Source organism: Protopterus annectens, chromosome 12.part0 (genome assembly GCF_019279795.1).
Source record: "Protopterus annectens isolate FY-2018-M chromosome 12.part0, PAN1.0, whole genome shotgun sequence".
Lineage (NCBI taxonomy): Eukaryota > Metazoa > Chordata > Ceratodontiformes > Protopteridae > Protopterus > Protopterus annectens.
In genome coordinates, this window is record NC_056746.1 from 20,233,664 (window position 1) to 20,257,340 (window position 23,677).

The 23,677-nt window shown below is 41.6% G+C and overlaps 1 protein-coding gene across 1 annotated transcript in view; it reads left to right on the forward strand.

Moving 5' to 3' along the window:
• The window catches only part of LOC122817312 (zinc finger BED domain-containing protein 5-like), a 1,006,885-nt gene that overhangs the window by 706,544 nt on the left and 276,664 nt on the right, over nucleotides 1–23,677 (forward strand). Inside the window, exon 7 of the mRNA XM_044090534.1 lies at nucleotides 21,028–21,127. Within this exon, the coding sequence (XP_043946469.1) occupies nucleotides 21,028–21,127 (100 nt within the window). The remainder of the gene's footprint in view (nucleotides 1–21,027; nucleotides 21,128–23,677) is intronic.

A 23,677-nucleotide genomic window follows, 5' to 3' on the forward strand; every position in this document is an offset into this window, starting at 1 on the left:
GCCCATCATGCCTTCAGCCCCTTGGATAACTACTGGGGAGTGGTTGCATTTGTTAGAAACACCATCACCTCACTTCAGATTACCCACGGCATTAACTTGGAGCTCCTGGAGTGCTAGATCCCCCTTAAGTCTGTTACTTTAGTGCTAGCTACAGATCCTCATCAATGTCCCCAAAGATCATTGAAATTGCTTTAATACCAAATACATTCCTGCTATGGGACTTAAAATTACTCAAACATTAACTGGGACACTTGCACTTCTAAAAACAGATATGTTTAGCATTTCCTGAACAGTTAATGTCAATCCACTGAAACAGATTTCAAAACTACCTACTAAAGGCTCCAGTATCCTTAACATGGTCCTTGCCGACCTAGTCACAACCTGTATCCCACGACACATCTCATCCCTGGTTAAATCGGACCACAGATAGTTACCTTCTCTGTCAGGCTTAGTGATATAATTCCACCTCCAAGTGAAACATTTTTTGGGGACTTCTGCAGGGCAAACCTACATCAGATTGTGGAAGGCTTGTGTAGAATTCCCAGCAGTTCCTGCAAATGAATCCAACTGAGAGGGCTGCTGCATTCACACAATTTTTACTATCTAAACAGCTAAATAGAAAATTCAGTACCTTTCTAACCTAAATGTAATGGTAAATTCAGGAATAAATGTCTCTGGTTCAACTGCAGTATTGGTAAACTGTGTAACAAAAGAGGAAGAAAAATGAAACTGTGTAAGAGACCCCCCACAACTGTACATCAAGACCACATTGAAACATGTCAGCAAGAACCTTAAAAAACTGTTAGGAAACCTGAGTGCCCCCTTTGTCACCACAGTACCCATGGGAAACTACAGATATTAAGGAATAATGTCAAACAATGGAATAAGCTCATCATTAGTAATATCACACCTTCCAGTCCCAAAAATATGGCTACTACATTAGTAGATAAATGTATTGCTAATTTTGTCCCACATTCCTTGGCCCACTCTCCCTTAGTTTCCCTGTAATCACCTTGGAACAGGTACTAAAATCCCTGCCAAAGGCTTAAAACATATTTCTGTGGGACCATATAACATACCAGGCTGCATTCTTATTGGTAACCAGTAGTCATAATTATAGGCCCATCAGCCTCACCAGACTTGTTTGCAACGGCATGGAATGTATCCTAGCAGAACTTGTTTATGCAGACATGGGCAACTTAACTGATCTAGAACCCACTCGCTGGTTTTGTGAATAACCTAATAAAGTTATTTGAAAAGGTTACAGAGGCTGTAGATAGTGGCCGGGTCTTTTAACTCTGTCCCTCATGCTGGTATTATTGAGAAGTTAATATAGATCTCTGTGCCGACTGCTGGATTGTGAACTGATTATCCAGCAGATCCAAAGTAGTGATTGTTGCTGGTATCCTCTCTGACTTTAAAACCGTAATTAGTGGGTTACCGCAGAGATCAGTGCTGGCCCTTCTATTGTTTGACGTTTATTTTGCAGGTATGCAAGCAAAAAATCCATTAAGTGTAGCTTGCTTATTCAGTGATACTAATCTAATCTCTGACCCAAAAAGGGCTGGAATACACACATACCTGGTGTTGAAAACAAACAAAAAAAAAATGGTCTCAAGCTAAATGCAAAAAAGAGCAGCATAGCAACATTTGGGAAAAAAAACTGTTCCCACTTCATGTTATAAGTGGTTGTACTCTTCAAAAAGATACGGTCATAAGAGACATGGGTAGTCATATGGGCATCTCCCTCTCGTTTGATCATTATGTTTCTGCCGTAGTCAGGGAATTCTATCTTGCTTAGTTAAATTTCCAGGAAATATCTTCAAGATCCATAGAAATTATCTTAAACTCTACTCTTCCCTCTTCAGACCCATCACTGGATATAGTGCCCTGATGTGTACAAATCCAAGCATATTGCTCAACTGGAAAAGTCCTAACATTTTTTAACCAACAAAGCTAAAGGCCTTCTTATAGTTGATAGTCTAAATGACTGCTCTGAGGTGACCAGTGTCTTACTTTTCGAGCCATGACGGACCCAATCCTGTTTGACCCATTTCTTCACAAAGTCAGTGGCTCTGCAAATACATAAGGACCTAAATTTATACCAACAAATAAATTAGACTCACTGGTGGAATAGGTTCTTAACTTATTCTCAGCCTGAGGAATAAGTTACTAGTACAGGTCAAGCAAAATACTACTTTGACTGCCTTTTAAGGTTTGTCTGCATGATTGGATGGGTAGTCATAAATTTACACCGAGTTTATCATGTTTAGCGCTGCTTGATTGTAGAGGTGGGCACTATTAAGTACTCTTGAAAGGCATAAGTTTGTCTGGTTAAAGGTATGGCTAGGCCTCTTTTGGGTCCCTGTAATCACTTAACCTAGTATTGTTCCTATGTTTGTGTTAAATGCAATTCTCCTGTCCCAATTCCTCCTTTTATTCATGCAGTCGTTTCATCTTTTAGCATCACAAAGTCATTGCACAATATGTCACATAAAAAGAAATGGATAATCTGTCCATGCTGCCCCTTTTCTCTATCCTGCTGTCTCCCCCCTTTCCCCATTTTTTGTTTTTTTTTTTGGGGCGGGGGGATGCTGCACCTTCAGTAGAGAAGTGGGTTTTTATTTGACCCTATTAAAGTATCATCTGGAGTGACTTTATGTATTTACTCATTTTGTTAAATAAGTAAGTTGGGTAGTCCTGAGACCATTTTCAACCACAACCCAAGCTGCTAAGGCAAAAGGATGACAAAGCATTCAATTTACAGGTATTAAGGTGACAACATCAGATTTGTAATACAATAATCAGAGTGAGTGTAACATCAGTAGTGCTTGGTACAAACCTATCTTCAGTAAAAAATGTGTGGTAAGCATATGTGAGAGTACTAACAGACAAAATAACACAGCTCAGACTTTGCAATATGCTTAAACTAGGAGTACAGCTTTTGTCAGCAACTGTGCTGAAAGAGCTTATAAGTGTAGCATGTTGCAGAGGAGTAGCATTATGAAAATGAGATTTATAAATGAGCTGTGTGTGCTTTCTGCTGGGTGTTAGAAACATCTACAAATATACTCTTTCAAGAGGCAAGTTGTAAACTCTGAGGGGAGTAAATTCCATGAGGCTGGTGCCATTTTGTTAAATTATTTTTTGGTGGTAGCCACAGTGTGAGAGGGTATCTGTAAGTATAGTACAGTTTGGCTTCTTAAAGTAGCTCTCTATAAGTCAGTAAAGCCCAAGAGGGAGGATGCCAGTAAAACCTTTCCTTTTGTTTTAAAAGAAAATACTGGAAAAACAAATGGAACATGGGAGCTGACCAAAATAATCAACAGAGGACTGGGTTGGGGGTGGGTAAACCTAAAGCTGAGGCCAGTGGAGACTGAAAGAGAACTGAGGAGGACTGGCACAGAAGTGGATTTAACTGTGGGAACTGCAAAGCATCAACCCCAGTTTGCAGACAGTGGGATTTAAATAAAATATGGTATTGAATAAAATTGCATTTGCAACTCTGCAGTTTGTTTCATGAGGATTGTGATTTAATTGTATCTGGTGCTTTGGATTACTGTCTCCAGGAAGAAGAACATTTAAATAGCTGATGAGAATGTAAGTACTGTTTATTAAAATGTGTTGTAAATCTGGCTATTTTAGTCAAGTATAAGGAGTGAAAGCATTAATAATTTGCATTAGAGATAACATTTCTGTAAGGGGGGATTGAGTACACATTGAGTTTTTGTGAGTGTTGAGGATTGTAATATACAATATTGAACTAAAAACTTTTTGCAATTTTAAAAGCTACAAAGTGCAGAAACAACGTTTTATTGTGTAGCAAATTTAAGTTTGAACAGTGTATCCTGTTACACTGGTGGGTGGAAAGATTATTAAAGTTAATGCTGAAGTGACCTACTTTGAGCGAAGTGAATAGGATTATATACGCACTGATCCTGGAACAAAGAGAGTTTAGTGATTTATTATATAAGCTTTTGCCTCAGAAGAGGTATGAGATGATCTTTAATGAATGCTTTTTTTTTTCCTCAGTATTATATATTTTTAACATACATGTAAGTCTACTAGTTCTTGTTTTAGGTGAACGAGTCAGCAACTTAAATACAGGTACCAGATGTAGTAAGAGTGTAGCGTAGAGTTGCACATATGATTGGATGGACTGAAAGTGATTGACTTTGGCAAGCAGGTGAGCTTGTTTAAGTTTTTGTGAGGGCTATTCAACTGCCTATTAGGTGGTCTTAACTGAATAGAAAATATCAAACAGACTTAAGGTTAGCATTAAAGGGTTACTGCTTTAATTTGTAAGGATGGATGCAGTGTGCAGTGTCAGCCATTCGCACAGGTATAACACTGCAGTATGCAAAGCAACAACAATAAAGAGAAGTTTAACAATGGAAAAGTTGGCCAGGGAAATGGACCATAAATGCCTGGGTGGAAAAAGTATTTAAATTAAGGGAGAATATGCAGCATGTTTTACCTGCTGACAGGAGTAGAGGCTAAGTAGACATGAATATCAGTTCATTTTTTTGTTGTATGAAAAGCAGACAACTGTATGCAAATTAGAGTATAGGAATTAGCAGAGCAAACCTTGCATTTTTATTAAATGCCTGTTCTGGTAACTGTGTAATTGGGAAGTTTTTCTTTTTTAATATAAATCCAGAAATCATGTGTATATAATTAGGTAGCTTTTTTGTGCGTGTTTGGAGGGTATGCAGTTGTGGGGAGGGTTAGGTATCAGATTTATGTCATGCTATAGGAAAGTTAAAGTGGAATATAAATTAGTTATTGCATTTTTTTTTATTAACATGGAAGGTAAATGGCCTTGTAGGTACAGAGAGAAAAAAGGCAGGCTATTATACATACAAAGAAGTTTGTTACAAGTAGCAGTTATTGTAGGATATTCATTTGGATAGCACTAAACATGAGACACTCTGTTCACTGAGGGACTCGAGGGAGGATATTTTGCTGAATGCCATGGGCAGAGGAAGGGGGACATGATGATTCTACTAGGTTTAGGGGTTCCTTTACTAAAAGAGGAGGAAAAGGAGGGACATGGAAGGTTTGTCGCACCGAGAGCCCAGTACTTTGGAAATATAATTACTCTGGTGAATATGCGTTTCACACACAATACTAAAGTCCTAAAGTTGAGGAGAACTCTAGGGGAAATAGCAGGTTTCCAGCCAGGGATTGTAATTATAGGGTAAGACTGGAATATGGTCTGTAGTAATGATGACTTGTCATTGGGACCCAAGAAGGAAGGTTATTTCTAGGGGAGGGTAAATTCTTTAAGGAAATGTATGAGGATATGTGGTATTTTGGATGGTTGACGTAGTAGCCTTAGGAGCTCAAGTGGCTTGTCAGTTCCACAGGTGTAAGAATAGGACTAAGTTAAACAAGTACTATATAATGCAGGAACATGCTTGTCTACTTGTGGGAAATGAAGTACATCTGACTGCAGTATCTGATCATGCACCTGTAAAGGACATGACAACCACTAAACTCAGAACCGAGCACAAAACTCCGTAACACTTGCTGCAAAAACAAAAAATGAGTTCAGCCATGCTTTAGTGAACAGTAAAACACAGATTTAATAAATGTAAGCACTTTTGTCACGTTTGTACCACAGACTTCCTCATAAACTTCTGTAACAAATTTAAATACCCTCCAAACAAAGTCACGTGATGTCAAATAGCCAAGAAAAACCACTACTTATCCTACGTTTTCATTCATAAAAATCCCTCATTCACATACGTCATATTCACATTATTTCAGACACATTCACATACAAAATAAGTGTACACACTACAATAAAAAAACAAGAAATAAATCATTTATAACACTTCATAAGAGCGAAGTTTTAAAAATGCTACTAATCGAAACACATTCATTCAGGCCTGTAAAGTTGTATGCATTCAATTTAATTTGCCATCTCAATTCCTTATATTAAAGCAGAACCCTCCATGGCCCCCTCTAGGATTTTCTCTTCTATCAATACCCATAATTGCAAAATGATGATCAGGAAATTTTAAAACATGTTTTGCAAGGGAATTGTTGACATTGTTTCCTGATATCTGACAAGAGTTTGTATATACGTTCATGAAATTTCCTTTGGGTCTTTCCTACATAAAAACAAGGACATTCTTGACATAAAGCCAAATACCATTTGAATTGCAATCACAGTAAAATGGTGTCTTTAACAACATTTTGTTGACCAAAACCTTTTTCCCCCACTAAAAGGTGGTTGCATTGCTTACAAAACCCACATCTGTGTGTCCCCTGCCTGTTTGTGGGTAAGAAGAGTTATCATATTAATCTCACTTTCCAAATATTGTTTTATAGTTTTCCTTTTCTCTAAACAACCTGTGGCCCAGTACCCAAGGAGTCAATGTAGCCTTCAAAACAAAATAAATTCCAGTTCCTTTACAAAATTTCAGTAATATGATGTTTGGCATTATAGGTAATCACAAAAGAATGCAAAAAAATCGTTATCCTCTGATGGTCTAGTTTGTCAAAACCACCTCTCCATCTCCATCTGTCCTGAGTAATGGTGTAAATTGGCAATCCTTTCTTTTTATTTCTACTTCCTCCTTCACCTTTTGAATTAAGGTACTGAGTAATGGTTTAAATTGGCAATCCTTTCTTTTTATTTCTACTTCCTCCTTCACCTTTTGAATTAAGGTACTGGGATAACCTTGAGACATAAACTTATCGGCTAACACTAAGGCTTCTGTCTAGTAAACTTCCTCCTCAGTCACTAACCTTGTAAGTCGCACATATTGCCTTTTAATGATGACCGAAACCATTTAAATCTGTGTTTTATTGTACACTAAAGCGTGGTTGAACTTGTTTTTTTTGTTTTTGAAACAAGTGTTATGGAGTTCTATCCACCTGTAAAGGACAGAGTAAGGGCTTCAGGTAGTGGTGAATGAGAGGAGCATTGGCACTTCCCTACTAATGTGTTCATAAGTGTATGCTAGGCTAACAACCCTAGGGGCCGTTTTAAGCCTAGCCATGCTTCTCAAATATATCTGACAAGCTTTGGCACTCTTGGGAGTATTTTATGGGGTGTATGTAGACTTGGGCTTGAGTCGTCGAGCATTTCAGGCTGCCTCTCTGAGACATAGTTGCCAGACCAAGGGTAAATTTCCAATTCCCATACACTGTTCTGAGTTGCACTTGTATTAGGGTAGGGAAAAACTCTGCTTCACATGGATGAGAAGCCTGCTGTAGAGAAGAGGCGGTCTTGGAGAGACATACCTGTCCCTTCATTATGTCCTGTTTATTTCGTAGATGAGGTTTAGTTCCATAGATTGAGTAATTCTGATGCTATTTGTTTTGCAGATGTGCAGCAGGTAGGTTAGAGTGGGATCAGAGGATGCCTTGTAGACCCAGGTATAGATTGCCTCTCAGCAGTCTGTATGAGACAGACTATAGGGATAGGGCTTAAAGTGGACCATGTAGGACATGTTATTTGCACCATGTATTATTTTTTGTGAGAAACCTCTGTGGGCATTCCAGTTGCATATGCCTGGTCAGGTTCATACCAAAGGGAGTGCTGTATTCAGTGACTGGTCTGGGTATAGTGGAACGATGACATCCTTGGACTTGGATGCCATGTCCTTGCTTGTAAGTTATTAAACACATCCTTACTACCATAGAAACTATTATGGTCAAAGGCCGGGCTTCTGTCTACATGCATTCTGAAGTCCTGGACTACTGGGTTTGCTCTTAGGGATGTATTATCAATGTGGTGGTTTCCAGGGTTAGCCATCTTCCCAAAGGATACTGTTGTTCATTTCTTAGCATTGAGGTTTAGGCCATAGATGTTCATCATGTTTCACTGTTGCAGTCATTACATTTGGGTAATCTGCTGGCAGGTTGCCCTCAGTTGGCCTGATTAACAAAGTCTTGGGTCCTGCGTCGGTTGCTGTCCCTTCTTCCATGACATCAGGTCGTCAGGGGTATAAAACATGCAGCCGATGCCATTACATCAGTCTTTCTTGCTGCGCAGTGCCCGAAGCAGAAGCAGTTCGCAAGTGCCTGTTGGCTGACTCCTGAAATTTTCGTTTTCGAGTTTCAGAACCAAAGTCTTCAACTTAAAGCTAAGTGCCCCGTTGGGGAAACTTTTTCTTGCTCCTTACCAATGTAAGTAAAAGTTAATAATTGTATTACTTGTGGGAAGCAAATACCTCATAACGATTTTCATTGTACTGTATTCCTTGCCTAGGCCCTGACTACGATGTACCTTGCTGTCGGTTTTGTGCTTCATTTAATCAGCGCACTATCCGTCTTCGGTACATTTTTTCATCAAAATATTTCGGTTCTCTGTTTAATTATCCAGAAATTACATTGGTCAGCCATCTGACTACCAGAAAAAAACACAAAGAAAAAGACAGAGACAGGCTGTTGAGGTCCAAAAACTGCCGACAACGCTTCTAAGCCAGTCACCAGTTCACCGGCACTCATTGAGGTTCTTTCGCAGCCCCTGATACCCGCTACTTCTGATTCGCAGGCCTCTACTGAGACCCATTCAGAGTCCGGTATGCCATGAGATGCTTCACATTTGGAACCCGCGGATGTCTCTACCTTGGATGGGTCTGGAGCCGCTGAGCAGGCACCGGCTTCTGCAGGTGTTTTCAGGCCTACAGACTTGCATATTAAACTGACTCCATCTTCAGTGTTAAGGCCTAAATCTCGATCTATGTCTAAAAAACTGACTCCCAAGTCACATGTTCAGGCCCCTATGCCTAAAAAACAAATGATCAAAATGGCTGAAGATTTAATTACTCTAATCAGGGGTAGTCAACCCCCTCCTTCCAAGAGGCCTAGAATTGAATTTGAATCTTCTGAACAGGACTCTGTTTCTTCTGACTCTTCTAATGATCTGAATTTGTCCATACCTACTTATGAGGACTCTGATGCAGAGGAATCCATTCCCTCTGATTCTTCACCTGAGGATTTCTCTTTTGGGGAAACTTTACATACCTTAAGGTAGCATTTCCACTGGGAAAGTCAGGATTTCTCTGAATCCAAAAAGAGGCTTAGGGATTTCCTCCTTCTTCCTCAGCTTAGGCCTTTGGCTATACCTCCTGTATTAGATATGTTTTCAGAATCCAGTATGGCCCCTGATTCCTTGCCTCCAGCCCCTAGCAAACCAGACAAGGTACTACAGGGTTTCTGAGTCCCACAAATTCCTTTTCAAGAATCCTATTGCGGACCCTGAAACCATTTCTCAGGGGCCCAAGGGCATTAAGGCTTCTACCAAAAATCCTACCCCTTCTGATAGAGACTCCAGGGTGCTGGATAGATGGGGTAAAAGGTTTATACTTCTGCAACCTTAGCAATTAGGGTTTTAAACTGTCAATTTCATATGTTAAAATATCAACAGCATATCATGGGACTGCTTAAACAGAAAATTATGTTGATTTCTGAGTGTGTGGAGAATAAAGATTTGCAGGATTTATTGCATTCACCTGAACAAGTTGGCAAACATACTTTGCAATGTGGTTTTGATTATTTAGAGGCCTCTTGTAGGGCTGCCGTTACTCGGTCTGTGCTTAGAAGGCATGCTTGGCTTAAGGAGCAATATCTGCCTGATCATGTTAAAGCAAAACTTTTGGATGCTCCTTTGCAGCAGGACCGTCTATTTGGCAATAAAGCTGAAGAAATTCTAAAAAAGATGGAAGATAAAGCTAAATCTATGCAAATTGTAAAAGATTTCTTACAAGTGCAATTTCCTAGATTTAGTAGGCATTGGCCTACTAAGAACTGGTCCTTTCCAGCTCCTTCCAGAGCCACTACAGCCAAACCCAGACATTCCAAAAGCACCAGGTTTCAGTCCCAAGGGACTTTTAGAACTAAGCAATGGGATGCTTCCACTTCCAAATCTGGAAACAACAAGTCACCACCCTATGGCAACCTGTCTGATTGACTTCCCTTTAAAATTACCAAGCACTTACCTGTTAGCCGCCCCTTTGGGGGAAAAACTGGCTCTTCATTCAAGAAACTGGCAACTTATAACCCAGGACTAATGGGTTTTAAATATAGTCTTCCACGGATACAGATTTCTTTTCCACACACTGCCAACTCCAAGCGGGTGGCCAGATCTGCCACCAAATCAGTGGGCCAGAGGCTCAGAAACAAGTACTTTCCGTTCTAAACATGGGGGGCTGTTCAACTAGTACCAGAAAAGGAAAAGGGACAAGGTTTCTATTCCAGACTTTTCCTGGTGCACAGAAAAGACAAATCATGGCTTCCAGTTCTGGACCTGTGTACTCTAAACACCTTTCTGGACATTCCAAAATTCAAGATGCTGACTCTTCACCATTTACTTCCTATGGTAGGCAAGGATGCCTGGTTGGCAGTTCTCGACCTAAAAGAGGCTTACCTGCATATCCCAATCAGGGAATCTTGCAGAAGATACCTACGCTTCAAAGCAGGCTGCATGCATTATCAGTTCTCTGCACTGCCCTTTGGCTTGTCTACTGTGCCCAGGGTATTTACAAAGTGCCTGGCTCCAGTAATTGCATTTTGCAGGCAAAGAAATATTCAGATGTATCCATACCTGGATGATTGTCTAATTCAGGCAGAAAACCAGGCCATTCTTCTAAAACATCTGGTGTTTGTAAAAAGACTTCTAACCTGTCTAGGGTACACCATAAATGAAAATAAATCTCAACTGGTACCTTCTCAAAAAATTACATTTCTGGGTGCAAGCTTGAATACAACTGCCCAGATGACTTTCCTTATGCCAGAAAAGCAGATTCATTTGGTGACCTACTTCAAACAGGTGGCCACAAAAACCCTGCTATGTGCAAGGCAAATACTGCAACCCTTGGGGTTCATGGCCTCATGCATTCTTCTAATTCCGTATGCAAGACTGCATATGAGGAAACTTCAGTGGTACTTAAAAAGTTTATGGAGTCAACATTGTCACAGCCTGGAAGCAATGATTCCCATCATACCTTGCCTGTGCCTAGAGTTCCTATGCTTGGCAGAGGCCTGCCAACAAAGCAAGGGACTGCCATTCACACCACCCTCTGCTGCCCAAACCCTAACTACAGACGCATCAAACTATGCATGGGGGGCTCATCTGGCAGGGAAGTGCATTCAGGGCAAATGGAGCCCAAATCAAATGCACCTTCTTATCAATCAAAAAGAAATGCTAGCTGTACAGAATGCACTGATAGCCTTTAAGGACTGTCTTCATCCAGGACAAACACTGATAAAGGCGGACAACACCACAGTTATGTGGTACATAAACAAGCAGGGAGGTACACATTCCTACCCCCTCTGCAGACTAGCCATGGCATTGTGGAACACGGCCTTGAGCTACCAAGTACAACTACAAGCTCAATTCCTGCCAGGAAAGCAGAATGTTCTGGCAGACAAACTAAGCAGAAATCTCATGGACCGTCTTGAATAGAAACTGGAACCACGGATTTTCAACATGTTGACACGCAAATGGGGGAGCCCAGACTTAGATCTTTTTGCCTCACCCCAGAACTACCAGTTGGACAAATTTTGCACAAGAACTCATCACAAAAAAGCCTGGAAAGTGGATGCTCTGTCCTTCAGCTGGAAAAACCTGTCCGTCTATTCCTTTCCCCCTCTGCCTTTGCTCTGCAAAGTTCTACTAAAAGTCAAACAGGACAAACCAAAAATTATTTTGATTGCTCCAGACTGGCCTCACCAACACTGGTACCCACTTCTGCGCATTGTGTCACACATTTCTCCGTGGCACCTGCCTCAGACGCCTTCCTTACCGTCTCAGCAGGAGAACCAATTTCTGCACCCTCATCTCCAAACATTGAATCTTGCAGCTTGTCTAATCACTTAAATTCACCCTTAGCATCCTTCAGCAAATCTGTGATGGATGTCATTTTGGAGGTGAGAAGAGCTACTACTAGAAAATCTTATGCTGACAAATGGAAAAGATTCTGTGCCTGGAATCACTCTTAAGGGATGAGCACAGGAGTGCCCAATTTACCTTAGATTTTGCAATCATTAACTGAGATGCTTCACAAGGATGTGTCTTTTTCTCCCATAAAAATCCATGCCTCCGCCATTTCATCTCATTACAACACAGACCCCCCCCCCCTTCTCTCATCCTCTTCTAAAGCAGTATCTCAGAGGAGCCAAAAACTTGAGACCACCCAGGAGAGCTCCAACCCCTGCCTGGGACCTTTAACTTTGTATTGGAGAAACTCACTCTACCTCCTTTCGAGCCAGCTGCTACTGCAGACTTAAAATATATTTTCTGGAAAACAGCCTTCCTTTTAGCAATCACTTCAGCTAGAAGGATTTCTGAATTACAGGCCCTTATGGCAGTGGAGCCTTTCATCATCTTTCAGGCGGACAGGGCGTCACTCAGGACCAGTCCATCATTCATGCCCAAGGTGGTATCCAGTGTGGCTCTTAATCAGTCCATTCATTTGCCAACTTTCTTTCCCAATCCACAGAACAAGGAAGAGCGGATTGTGCATTCATTGGATGTACACAGACAACTTAGATTTTACTTGGACAGGACTAAATCTCGAAGAAAATCTGAACAACTGATGGTAGCATTTGCTGCAGGGTCAGAGGGGAAGGCTATTTCAAAGCAAACCATTTCTAAGTGGATAAGCCATTGTATTCATTTCCGTTATAAGCACCATGGAAAACCTATTCCCCAGGGGATCAGATCTCATTCCACCTGGGCTGCATCTACTTCAGCAGCCTTTCTCAGAGGTGTTCCTACCAAGGATGTTCTGGAAGCTCCTACCTGGAGTTCAGTTCATACTTTCACCAGGCACTATCATTTACCATTTTTTTCTAAATCCAGAGCTGGCTTTGCCACTGCTGTTTTGCAGGGCCTTATAGCTGGTCCTAATGCTGTATAAATCCATCCTCCCAACCTTAGCTTTGGGAATCTACCCAAATGTAATGACTGCAGCAGTGAAACACGATGAACATAGTACAGTTGTGTACACTTACCATAAATGTAGATGTTCGAGTGTATTCACTGTTGCAGTCCTGTTACCTCCTCCAGCCCCTGTTTTTCTTTTACTATACCTTTTTTTCTTTTATTATGCTTAAAAGCCTTTTTGGTGTATTTGCTTTTGTTTGGAGGTATATTTTTGTGTTTTAATTATATGTGTATATATATTTATATTTATATATATATATTTATATATATATATTTATATATATATATATATATATTTATATATATATATATATATATATATATATATGTATATAATTTGCTCACCATTTGGGGGCAATGGCGTTGGCTGCATGTTTTATACCCCTGACGTCATGGAAGTAGGGACAGCAACGGATGCCAGACCCAAGACTTTGTTAATCAGCCCGACTGACCGTCCGCAACCTGCCAGCAGATTACCCAAATGTAATGACTGCCACAGTGAATACCCTCGAACATTTACATTTATGGTAAGTGTACACAACTGTACTTTCTGGCACAAGTTTAGTCTGTGTCAGACGTTCTTGGAGGGTATTTGTGTCTTTTGGCGGAGAACGTTGACTGCATGTTGGCCTGGACTTCAGGGAAATAGATGCCAAAAAGGAGAGAACCCCGAGGGACTCCATTAGTGACCAGTCTCTTTGTGGAGGCAGATTCTCCCATCGTAACTTCTTGGGTTCTGTATAGTTGACAATAGGGGGTTATATTTCATTTCTTGAGTTTGTCTACAGTACCCAAGTGGGACATTGTGTCAAATGCTTTGACCAGGACATGGTAGGCAGTTTACACCTTTTTGCCCTTATCTGTTGCTTGGTGACCTTCTCGAAGATGCCCACTAGGTTGAGTAGGCAGGATCTGCCCTTGACCTAATCAAACTGGGTAGGATCCAACATATGAAGGTTTTCTATGTCATTGTTCATCATTTCCAGGACCGTTCTTTCCATGAGTTTGCATACGAGGCTGTTCAGACGTTTGGGACGCTAGTTACTGGAGCCTGTAGATGGCCTGCCCTTGAACAGAGAGTTAACATTTACGTTCCCAGGGTACTAATCGCAATGTCACCGCCCAGATTTTTTTCTTGCGCTTCAGCGTATAGGAGAGAGAGAAATGTGGCGCGTCCGAGTTTCAGTTTGAGATTTTCGTCGCCGAGCGTCCGACCGCAAACATTAGTCAGTTTTCAGTTTAGTTGGGAGCATTTTTGTTTTTCTTTTAATAGTATTTTCCCGATGGTGCAGTTTCAAGTTAAGAGAGTCAGAAGATGTGGCCTAGTTTGAGATTTTAGGACATTTGTGTTTTGTTTAGGCCTGGGATTTCGGCCGATGCTCAGAACTTAGCTGGTTTTGTAACTGTGCTAATAAGGGGTGAGTGATGTATTATAATAAGGCGTGGACATTGCTTTTTTTCTTTGGGGGGGAGGTTTTCCAATGTCCGAATGGGCGCCTTAAGAGGCCTGGAACTTTTACAGGGTGTACAGTGAAGGGAAGTGTGAGGAACCGGCGGGGGGGCTGATCAGTCGCTCTATAGCTTCGTTTTGGAGGAGGCCTTTATGGTTTTGTCTGGCGCTCTGCCAAGGCAGTGAAGTCTAGGGAGGAGGAACAGGCCTCAGTGGGGGAGGTCCTAAGAGGGGGGGAGCTTCTCCTAAGATTCTTGTGCTTAACTCTCTTTTAGAGGAGATTATACTGTCTGCTGCCAAAGCTTCCCTCAGGAGGTAAGCTGGAGGGAGCTTGCTTCTCAGGATAGTTCTTCTCCTCCTGGGGGCAGGTAAGGTAATCTGTGTCTTACAGAGGATTTTTGTTTTAGATTCTCCTTCTGATTAGGGCCACCTGATAAGAGGCAAGAGGTTGGAACAGTTTTTTGATTTTAGTTTTTAGGCTCTTCCTTCAGTGAGGCAGATGATAAGACAGGCAAAGATTTGAGGATTTTTACTTAGGCTTCAACAGGATCTTTTTTTTCCCCGAGGGTTTTCACAGTTCTTTGAGTGGAGATTACTCTGACTCAAGAGGCTTTGCACTTTCTGTGGATGATCTCTGAACTCTGATTCTCCTTTCTGACTCCTGTGTTGATTGAGGTTTCTTGTTAGAGTGAGCCTCCTGAGGGAGAACTTTAGAAAAGGGTGAAAGAGAGGATGTTTTGAATTGCAGAGGCTTCTCTGAACCCTGATTCCTTGCCTCCTGCTGGCAATGTGTTGCCCTTAGCTAAGAAATTATTCATTCAGTGAAGGGTGTAAGAGAAAGGGGATTGGCTACAGATCTTTCCATGCCTCCGTTTCTAGGAGCTTCTGATAGTAAAAATCTCTGAAAGATTGTTCTGGAGAACTCTAGCCAGGAGGCAAGGGCTTAAAGGTGTGATTCTAAGAGGCATAAAATTTGGTAGGCCTTTCACCAATTTCAGTCTAAGAAATATCAGAATTGTTCTTTTGAAAAATTTAAGGTGGAGATGAAGGTTGCTGCTTTCTTTTCTGTTAAAGGTTGAATTATTTTGTTGAAGGTGGATGCTTTGTTTGGATGGTAAGACCAGTGTGGGTGTTGCTCCTTTACAGTGGTGGCTGCTTGAGTGGACGTTCTTCATGGAGTAGCATATGTCTGGTTTAACATGTTTTCTGAATGCTTTTGATTTTGACCAAGATTTTGGTTGTTTGTTGATGCTGGTTTTTTGGTTTCTTCGTGTTGAAGCATGGTTTTTAGGAATTGCATTGTGCATTGTAGTAGGTTCAGATCTATTAAAGATTTTGCATGTCATTCAAGGGCCAATTGGTAGCTAGTCCAGACAGTTTTGGAAAGTCTGTGCTGATGAGGGGCGGGGGATGGTCCTTTAATAGGTATGGTAGGCAGACCAGGGGTTTAAGCTAGGGCTGGACTCTGCTAGAGGCAGCTCCTCAGTGGTGGAGAGTTAGAGGGCTCAGTTCCCCTAGTGTAGGGTCTCACAGTCTCCAGATTCAGCTCCTTTTTGCTCTGCATCACGGGCTCAGATTTTATTCATTTGGTTGTGACTCCTTTCAAAGGCATGCCAGAGTTTCTTTTGCCACAGTTTTCGCCTGAAGCCTTCAAGCTTTCCTCTCAGTTACAGATTCAATTTCACTATCATTTAAGCACCAAAGGCAGAAAGTTTGGGTACCTTTTACTCAAGAAGGAAGTCATTCAAAAAGTTTCTCACAAGACAAGTCTCCTCCACCCAAGGCAAGTTCCTCCAACACAAAAGATAGGGGCCTCCAGAGTGCTATTCAGCTCACAATGCAAGTAGTACCTCTAGTGGGGACAGTCCACCAAATGGTTGGATTTATCTATCCTCAACATTACTCTGGAAGTTCAAGATCAATTCAAAGAATTTAAAAGTATCATTGGTTTTGAATTATCTAGATCACTGGATAGTAGCAGAAATTAGACTGGAAGAAATTATCGGATCTCTGGTATAAACAAAAGTCACGGCTCCAGTGATCTATGTACTGGTTCCATAAGGCATTCCCATCTCTTCTATGCAGGCGACTTGTCTACTCTGCTGAGATTTCAATTCTGCTTCCCTCTCAGTTGGGTCTCAAGGCTAGCAGGCATAGGCATTTAGATTTATCTTGTGAATGCTGCCCATTCTGGGTCCTGTACAAGACAAGACCAGTCTACATCTCAAAATACCCACTACCATATTTCAGCTAGATAGCCTTACAACCCTCAACAAAAAAAAGTCCAGTAGTATTCTGTGAGCGAATGCCTAGGTCTTTCTGTGACCTCTCTAAGCTGCAAGGATGATCCTTTAGACTGAATACAGCAGAAGTCTGCCTTTCTTTCTCCTTCAACTATCTCATCAGTGCCGGAGCCTGCTGCACGACAGTCCTTCTCAAATTAGGGTTCATGGCACTTCAGTTCGGTGCTGACTTAAATTCAAAACTGCATAGCAGAAAGCTGCATGGGTATCCAAAATGTATGGACACAGCACTGCAAGACAAGGGAAACACTGGGAAAATAATACCTTGCCTTACTCAAAAGGAATTCTGTGGTGCGGAATTGGTCAAACAATACTAAAAGGGAATCTCTCTGAAAACAAGTGAAATCTGGTCAGATTTTAACGACAGATGCCTAGGACACTGCTGCCTGGCAGACGACCATGGATACATGACACAGATCAAAGACACTGCCAGGCATTCCATGGCAATGATCAAGGAGATGTTAGCAGTCCACAGTGCATTGATCAGCATCTACGAGTCACTTCTACACAGGGCCTTACTTCACACAGAGTGTCAATTATGACAGACAACACAACTGTCATGTGGTACATCAATGGGGAACACTTTCACTTCTTCGCAGCACAGATTTTATGGCACAATGTATTAAGCAGATTCTTCACTCTAGCAGCACAGTAAGGCAGCATTCAGTCCAGGTTTCTGCATGCACTCTAGCAGATGTATTCAGGGGAGGTTTCTGCAAGAGGGAAACTGGATCTTCTACATTTCATCATTTCGCTGGTCATGGTGTCCCAGAACTCAAATAAGATTCTCCCCACAAAAAAACCCTCATGTATGGAATTCCAAAGTAAAGGGTCTCATCACACAGCTTGGAAAGTGGATGCTCTGTTAGCTCTTCAAAAAAACCTTCTCTCGCCCTCTATTGCACCTCTCTTTCTTCTCTACAACTCACAAATAATTCATGCCTTCCCAGTTTGGAAAGGAAGGGCCAATGGCCTTTAACCTAGCTCAGGACAGGCCAAGCATCCTAAGGAGTCTTGTAAGAAAGCCTGTCAAGCCTCTTACCTCTGATTCTCACTCTCTCATGTCATCTGTCATCATCTTTCATCTCTCTCTCTCTCCTCATCTCTCTCATCTCATGTTCCATCTGCTCAGTGTTGAGCTATGGTAGGTCTGTCTCTCCCAACAAGTTTTTCTAAATTTTTATATTGGAGGATTCAAATGGAAGTACTAGAGAGTGTCATGAAAAATGGAAGAGATTTTATTTTGCTATGGAAGAGAGATTTGGAGATTTTTGAGCCTAAATTGAGTGTGGAAGTTTCAGAATTCAATTTTGAATATTCATTAATTTTGTGCTTCTTCTTTGTTTTAAGCATCCATCTGCAATATCAGTTTCTTATTTCCATGCTTGGTATTCTTTCTCACCCAGATCCTTTGTTCAAGCAGTTTCTAGAGGGCTTTTGATAAGGAGCAAACTTCTCAAGACCCCCACCCTGAGCTCCCAATTCCAGCTGTTTTGTTAATTTGCTTGTGCAAAATGAGAATTTTACAACCTTTTTACTGCTTTTTTTGTTTGCTACTGCTGTATTGTTTTATTTGTTTCGCTTTTAAGAGTTTTTTTGATATTGGCCCAAGAGAGTGTCTGAGTTGCAGCCCTATATCTAGGCTTACCCTTTAATTTTATCATGCAGACAGGGTATATCCTGGCTTTTATTTGCAGGTGTTTTCTTTGGTTTCTCCTAGTGCTTTCCATTAAACTAATATTATTTTAGATTCAAAATAATTAAAAAAGATTTTGCAGCAATTAGATTGCACACTTTAGCAGTACACAGGCAATTATTTTATTCAAGATTTTACAGTTTCTTTTGTTTTACTTGTTTCTTTTGCTTTTAAGTTCACTTTGGATTAAGCATTTGCATCAAATTTTTGTATCAGAAATTTCTTTTTGCATTGCATTTTTTGCATTAGCATTTATTTTTCTAGGTTTCATGCCACTTCCAGAGGCTCCAGGGGGGGGGCTACTGCCACTTCAGCAGCATTTCACTAGGGGGGCATGGTAAGGAACTTCTAGGCATTGCTTACTTGGTTCTGGAGTTCTTTTTCTAGGCATGGGCATATACTCTAGCTAAGACTAGAGCTGGTTTTGCCACAGCTGTACTTTTGTTTTACAAGGCATGTTGTCAGTTTTTGCTTTTGCCCCTTACCCTTAATTTGCCAGCCCTGACCTCTGCTTCTAATTACTGGCAGCAAGAAGACAAGTGAAGCCGAAGAATGTAGATGTTTAGTAGTTTAAAATGTACCATAGATGTAGATGTTCGAGTCTCCTACCAGTCTCCTCCCTCCTCCTTCCCTCCTGTGTTTGTAGGTGAGTTGTGTATATATTATTTTTTATTATATTATATATATATATATTGTACATGTTTTTTTGTTTTGTTTGCAGGTTTTTTTTGTCTTTTTTGGTTCTTCTTCTTCTTCTGACATCTGGGCAAAAGACTGACCGTCATGCGCATCACTGGCTGACGTACTAAAAGAGCGTCGACGCCCCCTACGAGCGCCATGACGACGGCTACTGGGGTATTCGGCCGACTGGGACGGACGACGGACCCACCAATTGTCAGGACTGCAGCAAGGGAATCCTCGAACATCTACATTTATGGTAGGTACAAAACTGTACTTTGTCTTCAATTCACTTGGCAAAATGCCTGTCTGAAGGCTACAGGTAAATAGTGATTCTAGTGGTCCTGATATGTCAAGTTTCATATTATTAAGGAGTCATCCTGGGGTATTATTTGAGGTCTATCGATGTGGTGGTGATTGTATTGGAGAGTGCACTGAGAACATGTACCCTTGTGATAGTTGGGGGAGTTATGTTCGGTGGTATTTCATGAGGAGTGTCTGAGGGGCGAGGAGGATAAAATTGGAGTTTGTTTGCCAGCAGCTTTACTTTATTTTGGGGTTTAGTGTAGGTGGCTCCATTTACTACTAGTTTGGCGCATAGTTGTGTACTACCTTTGAGATTGCAAACTTGGCCGAAGAAAGCCTTGTGATTTTCCTTGACCTGGGAGGATTTATTTTACCTCAAATTTGACTTTGGTAGACTTGGTAAGCCCTCTGAGTTGTTTAGATTGCTGAAGGATTTTTTATCCTGCTGATCATTGCACTAATTTTTGCCATTATGTTTCTTCCTTTTCTTATATAACCTACTGATGTTGGGATTCTACCAGAATGATTTGTCCTCTGCTTGTTCCAAGCAGGTACAGCTGTATGGTTTGTTTTAATTTCTCCAAGTCTTTTGTGTTTCTAATACCACGACTGGAATGGACTCCATTCCTAAGTCGAAGTACAATTAAAGTTCATGAAATTAGTATTGTTTCAGTTTTTGATGTCAGCCAGAAGTGCTCTTTGCAGCACCCACAGTGTGCCCAGTAATGACGACTCCTGCAATTTGTATGGGGTTACATGTATTGGTAACACGTCTAAATACGATTGTAGATTTTTTTTTTATAAGACCGTTGCTCCTGCTACTATTAGAACTGTCTGGGTATCTTTCTTCCACGTTGCTCTCATTTCTGCCTGCAAATCTTGATATTTTATGACTCTGTATCCATGTAGCTGTTCACAGAAACACTATGCAATCATGTTAACAATTCCACATAGGCAGCGGTGTTTTCAAGGTTTTGAGGGGCTTAATATTTTGTTGGAATGTTAGTTAATAGTAGGAAGTTTGCCTTAAAATACTTCCTAAATGTTCCAGTGGTAGCTGGGGTCCTGGGTTTTATTTATTTTAAAGGAGACTGCTTTATGGTCCAACCCGAACAGAGAGGACTTGTATGGGTGGAGGTGGAGGGTTACAACATTCTCCCACATTTGTGAGGACCATGCCCAGGATGTTAGCCCCTCTAGCAATTACCTGGACTTAGCTAGTCCAGGGTATTTGTGTTAAAGTCTAGGAATCTCTGGACCAGCATATTTGGAGTCCTGTGCAATCTCCAGTTTATAGTGAGGTAGTCACCCATGAATAGGGTGTTAGGTTGAATGGGAAGTGTCTCCCATATGTTCAAGTATGTGTTATGGGTTTCCTGAGTCTTAGATGGTGACCTGTAGCTTGCAAGTGTATGGAATGAGACTTTGGAGAACCTTAAGCCCCTCATAGTGCTTTTTCCAGCTTTAAGATGCATTTGTTTTATGTAAATCAAGACACATCTATCTTTTGTACCTTCCTGTACAGTAGGTGGTATAAATGTGTGGGAGGCATTCTAGTTGCCATAAGGTCATATAGGAATGGTCTCTGGAAACTAATCCTTTCGCTTTGTTGTAATTTACCAGCAGTTGTCATACTTTGCATCAGTTTGTGCATACTATATTCATGATGTGCTGTTTTCTTTCTCAGGATCGGTTTTCTGGGGCTAGGCTTGATGGGCAGTGGCATTGTTTCAAACCTGCTAAAGACAGGACACAATGTTACTGTCTGGAATCGCACCGCAGAAAAGGTAGGATGTCATTCATAATTCTTTTTGATGATAATACTTCTAGATTTCATCATTTATTTTTAACTTGATAATGTTTGTGACCCTCATGGTATAGTATAAAATACTTTGTCTTTACCCTGATACCCTTTGTGACGCATGTCATATAGTTTGAACATTGCACTACCTTCTGCCTGTGGCAGTTCTTTCCAGAACAGTAAGTAAAAGAAAGAAGCATATATCTTACCTTCCAAGAACAAGTAAAAATGCATCTGGTGTTTAGTAAATAAGTTGTAATGTAATGTTTTTGATTTGTAATGCTATTGCAATGCAGTTAGTTACTCTATAGATGGTGGATGTTCTTCATGTTTCACTGTTGCAGCGATCACATTTGGGTTATCCCTGCCAGGGTAGCCCTCGACCGTCCCGAATACCAGAGGCTTACATTTCTGCGTCGGTTGCTGTTGCTTGAGGACTGACGTCAGGTTGTCAGTAGTATAAAGTAAGGCAGCCGACACCATTACATTACTCTCTTGCCGTGGAGACCAAAGCAGAGGCAGTTTGCATGAGTACCTGTCAGTCGTTACCAGAGTTTTCGTCTGAGTTGAAGTCTTCTAAAGCTAAGTAGCCTGTTAGGGATCCTTTTATTCTTGCAATAACTGGTGTCAGAAAAAAGTTAACAATTGTCTTGCCTGTGGAAAGCAAATATCACACCGAGACTTCCACTCTTACTGCGTCACTTGTTTAGGCCCAGACCACTATGTTCCCCGTTGTCGCTTCTGTGCTTTGTTCAACTCCAGAACTGTGTGTCATCGGGCCCTTATTGTAGCCAGATATTTTCGTTTACGGTCCTCAAATTCCGATATGGCTTCGGTAAGCCATCCGACAGCAGATCTACCAAAAAAAAACATATAGATAATGACAGAGACAGACCGCACAGGTCTAGACCTACCGACACTTCCGTTAAGCTAGTCTTCAGTCCTCCAGTACTCAGTGAGGTGCTTTCGCAGCCCCTGATGCCCACTTCATTTGCTTCACAGGTTGCTACCGAGACCCTTTCTGAGTCTGGTATGCCGCAAAACTCTTCTTTGACTAAGGATCCTGCGGTCGTCTCTACCTTGGATGGGTCTGGAGGCACTGAGCAGGCACCAGCTTCCGAGGAAGCCCTTCACACTACCGAATCTCAATACAAACCAGTGTCTTCTTTCGCAACTACCGTTCTTTCAAAAATGAAAGCATTTCTTAGGCCCAGGGTTAGAACTACACCAAAAAAACCGACGACCCACTCTCTGGTGCCTGCTACTTTGCCTCAGTCTCAAATGCTTAAAATGACGGAAGACCTTATCATGCTGATCAGGGGAAGCCAAGCTACCCCCTCAAAAAGGAAAAGAGATTTGTCCCCTGTAGTTTTGTCTGAACAAGAGTCACATGAGTCTGATGCATCTGACTATGAAGACATGCAACCCCTCTCCACTTATGAGGATTCTGATGCAGAGGACTCGGTTCCTTCAACCTCTCCCCCAGAGGATTTTTCTTTTGGGGAAACCCTGCATACTTTTAAGGGAGCACTTCCAATGGGAGAGTCAGGACTACCCACAGTCTAAAAAGAGACTCTGGGAATTCCTAGATCTTCCGCAACACAGACCCTTGGTAATTCCCCCCCCTGTCCTGGATGTTGTGGATGATGTTTTCCTTGAATCCAGCTCAACTCCTGACGCCCTACCTCATGCTCCCAGAAAACCAGACGGGCACTAGAGAGTCCCTGACTCACACAATTGGAACTCCTTAAACAAAAAATGTCTTCCTTTCCTTCTTGGGCAGAATCTAAAGATTTACAAGACTTCATGCATTTTGCAAGCCAAGTAACTAAGCACACTTTGCACTGTGGTTTTGACACCCTAGAAGCTTTTTGCAGGACAGCAATCACTGGATCTGTCGTTAGAAGACATGCATGGCTTAAGGAACACCCCCTGCCAGACCATGTCAAATCTAAATTGTTGGATGGCCCCTTTCACAAAGATAACTTATTTGGCACTAAAGCAGAAGATGTCTTAAAAAAGATGGAAGAAAAAGCAAAATCTGTGCAAACAGTTAAGGATTTCTTACAAGTCCAGCCCCCTAGGTTGAGCAGGCATTGTCCCTCCAAGTACTGGTCCTTTCCTGCTCCAAGTAAACCAGCCCAGCCTAGACCCCATGGAAACAGACTCCCCAGACAGCAGCCACAGGGAATACAGAGATGTAAGCAGTGGACTACCTCCACTTCAAAACCAGGGAGTTCTAAGCCACCCCCTTATAGTAAGAACCCACAGTGATTCACCTCCTCCATCTCCCCCCTCTGTCCACCTTCACTACCCCTAGGAGGAAAGCTCTCATTTCACTCAAGCACCTGGGCCACCATTACCAAGGACCAATGGGTGCTGAACATTGTCTCAGGGATACAAATTTTCTTTCCATACCCTTCCAACCCCAAAAGGGTTCCCATATCTACCACCAAATCAGTGGGCAAAGGCTCAAAAGCAAATCCTTTCCCTGCTCTCTCAGAGCAGTGGAGCACGTTCCTGCATAACAGGCCAA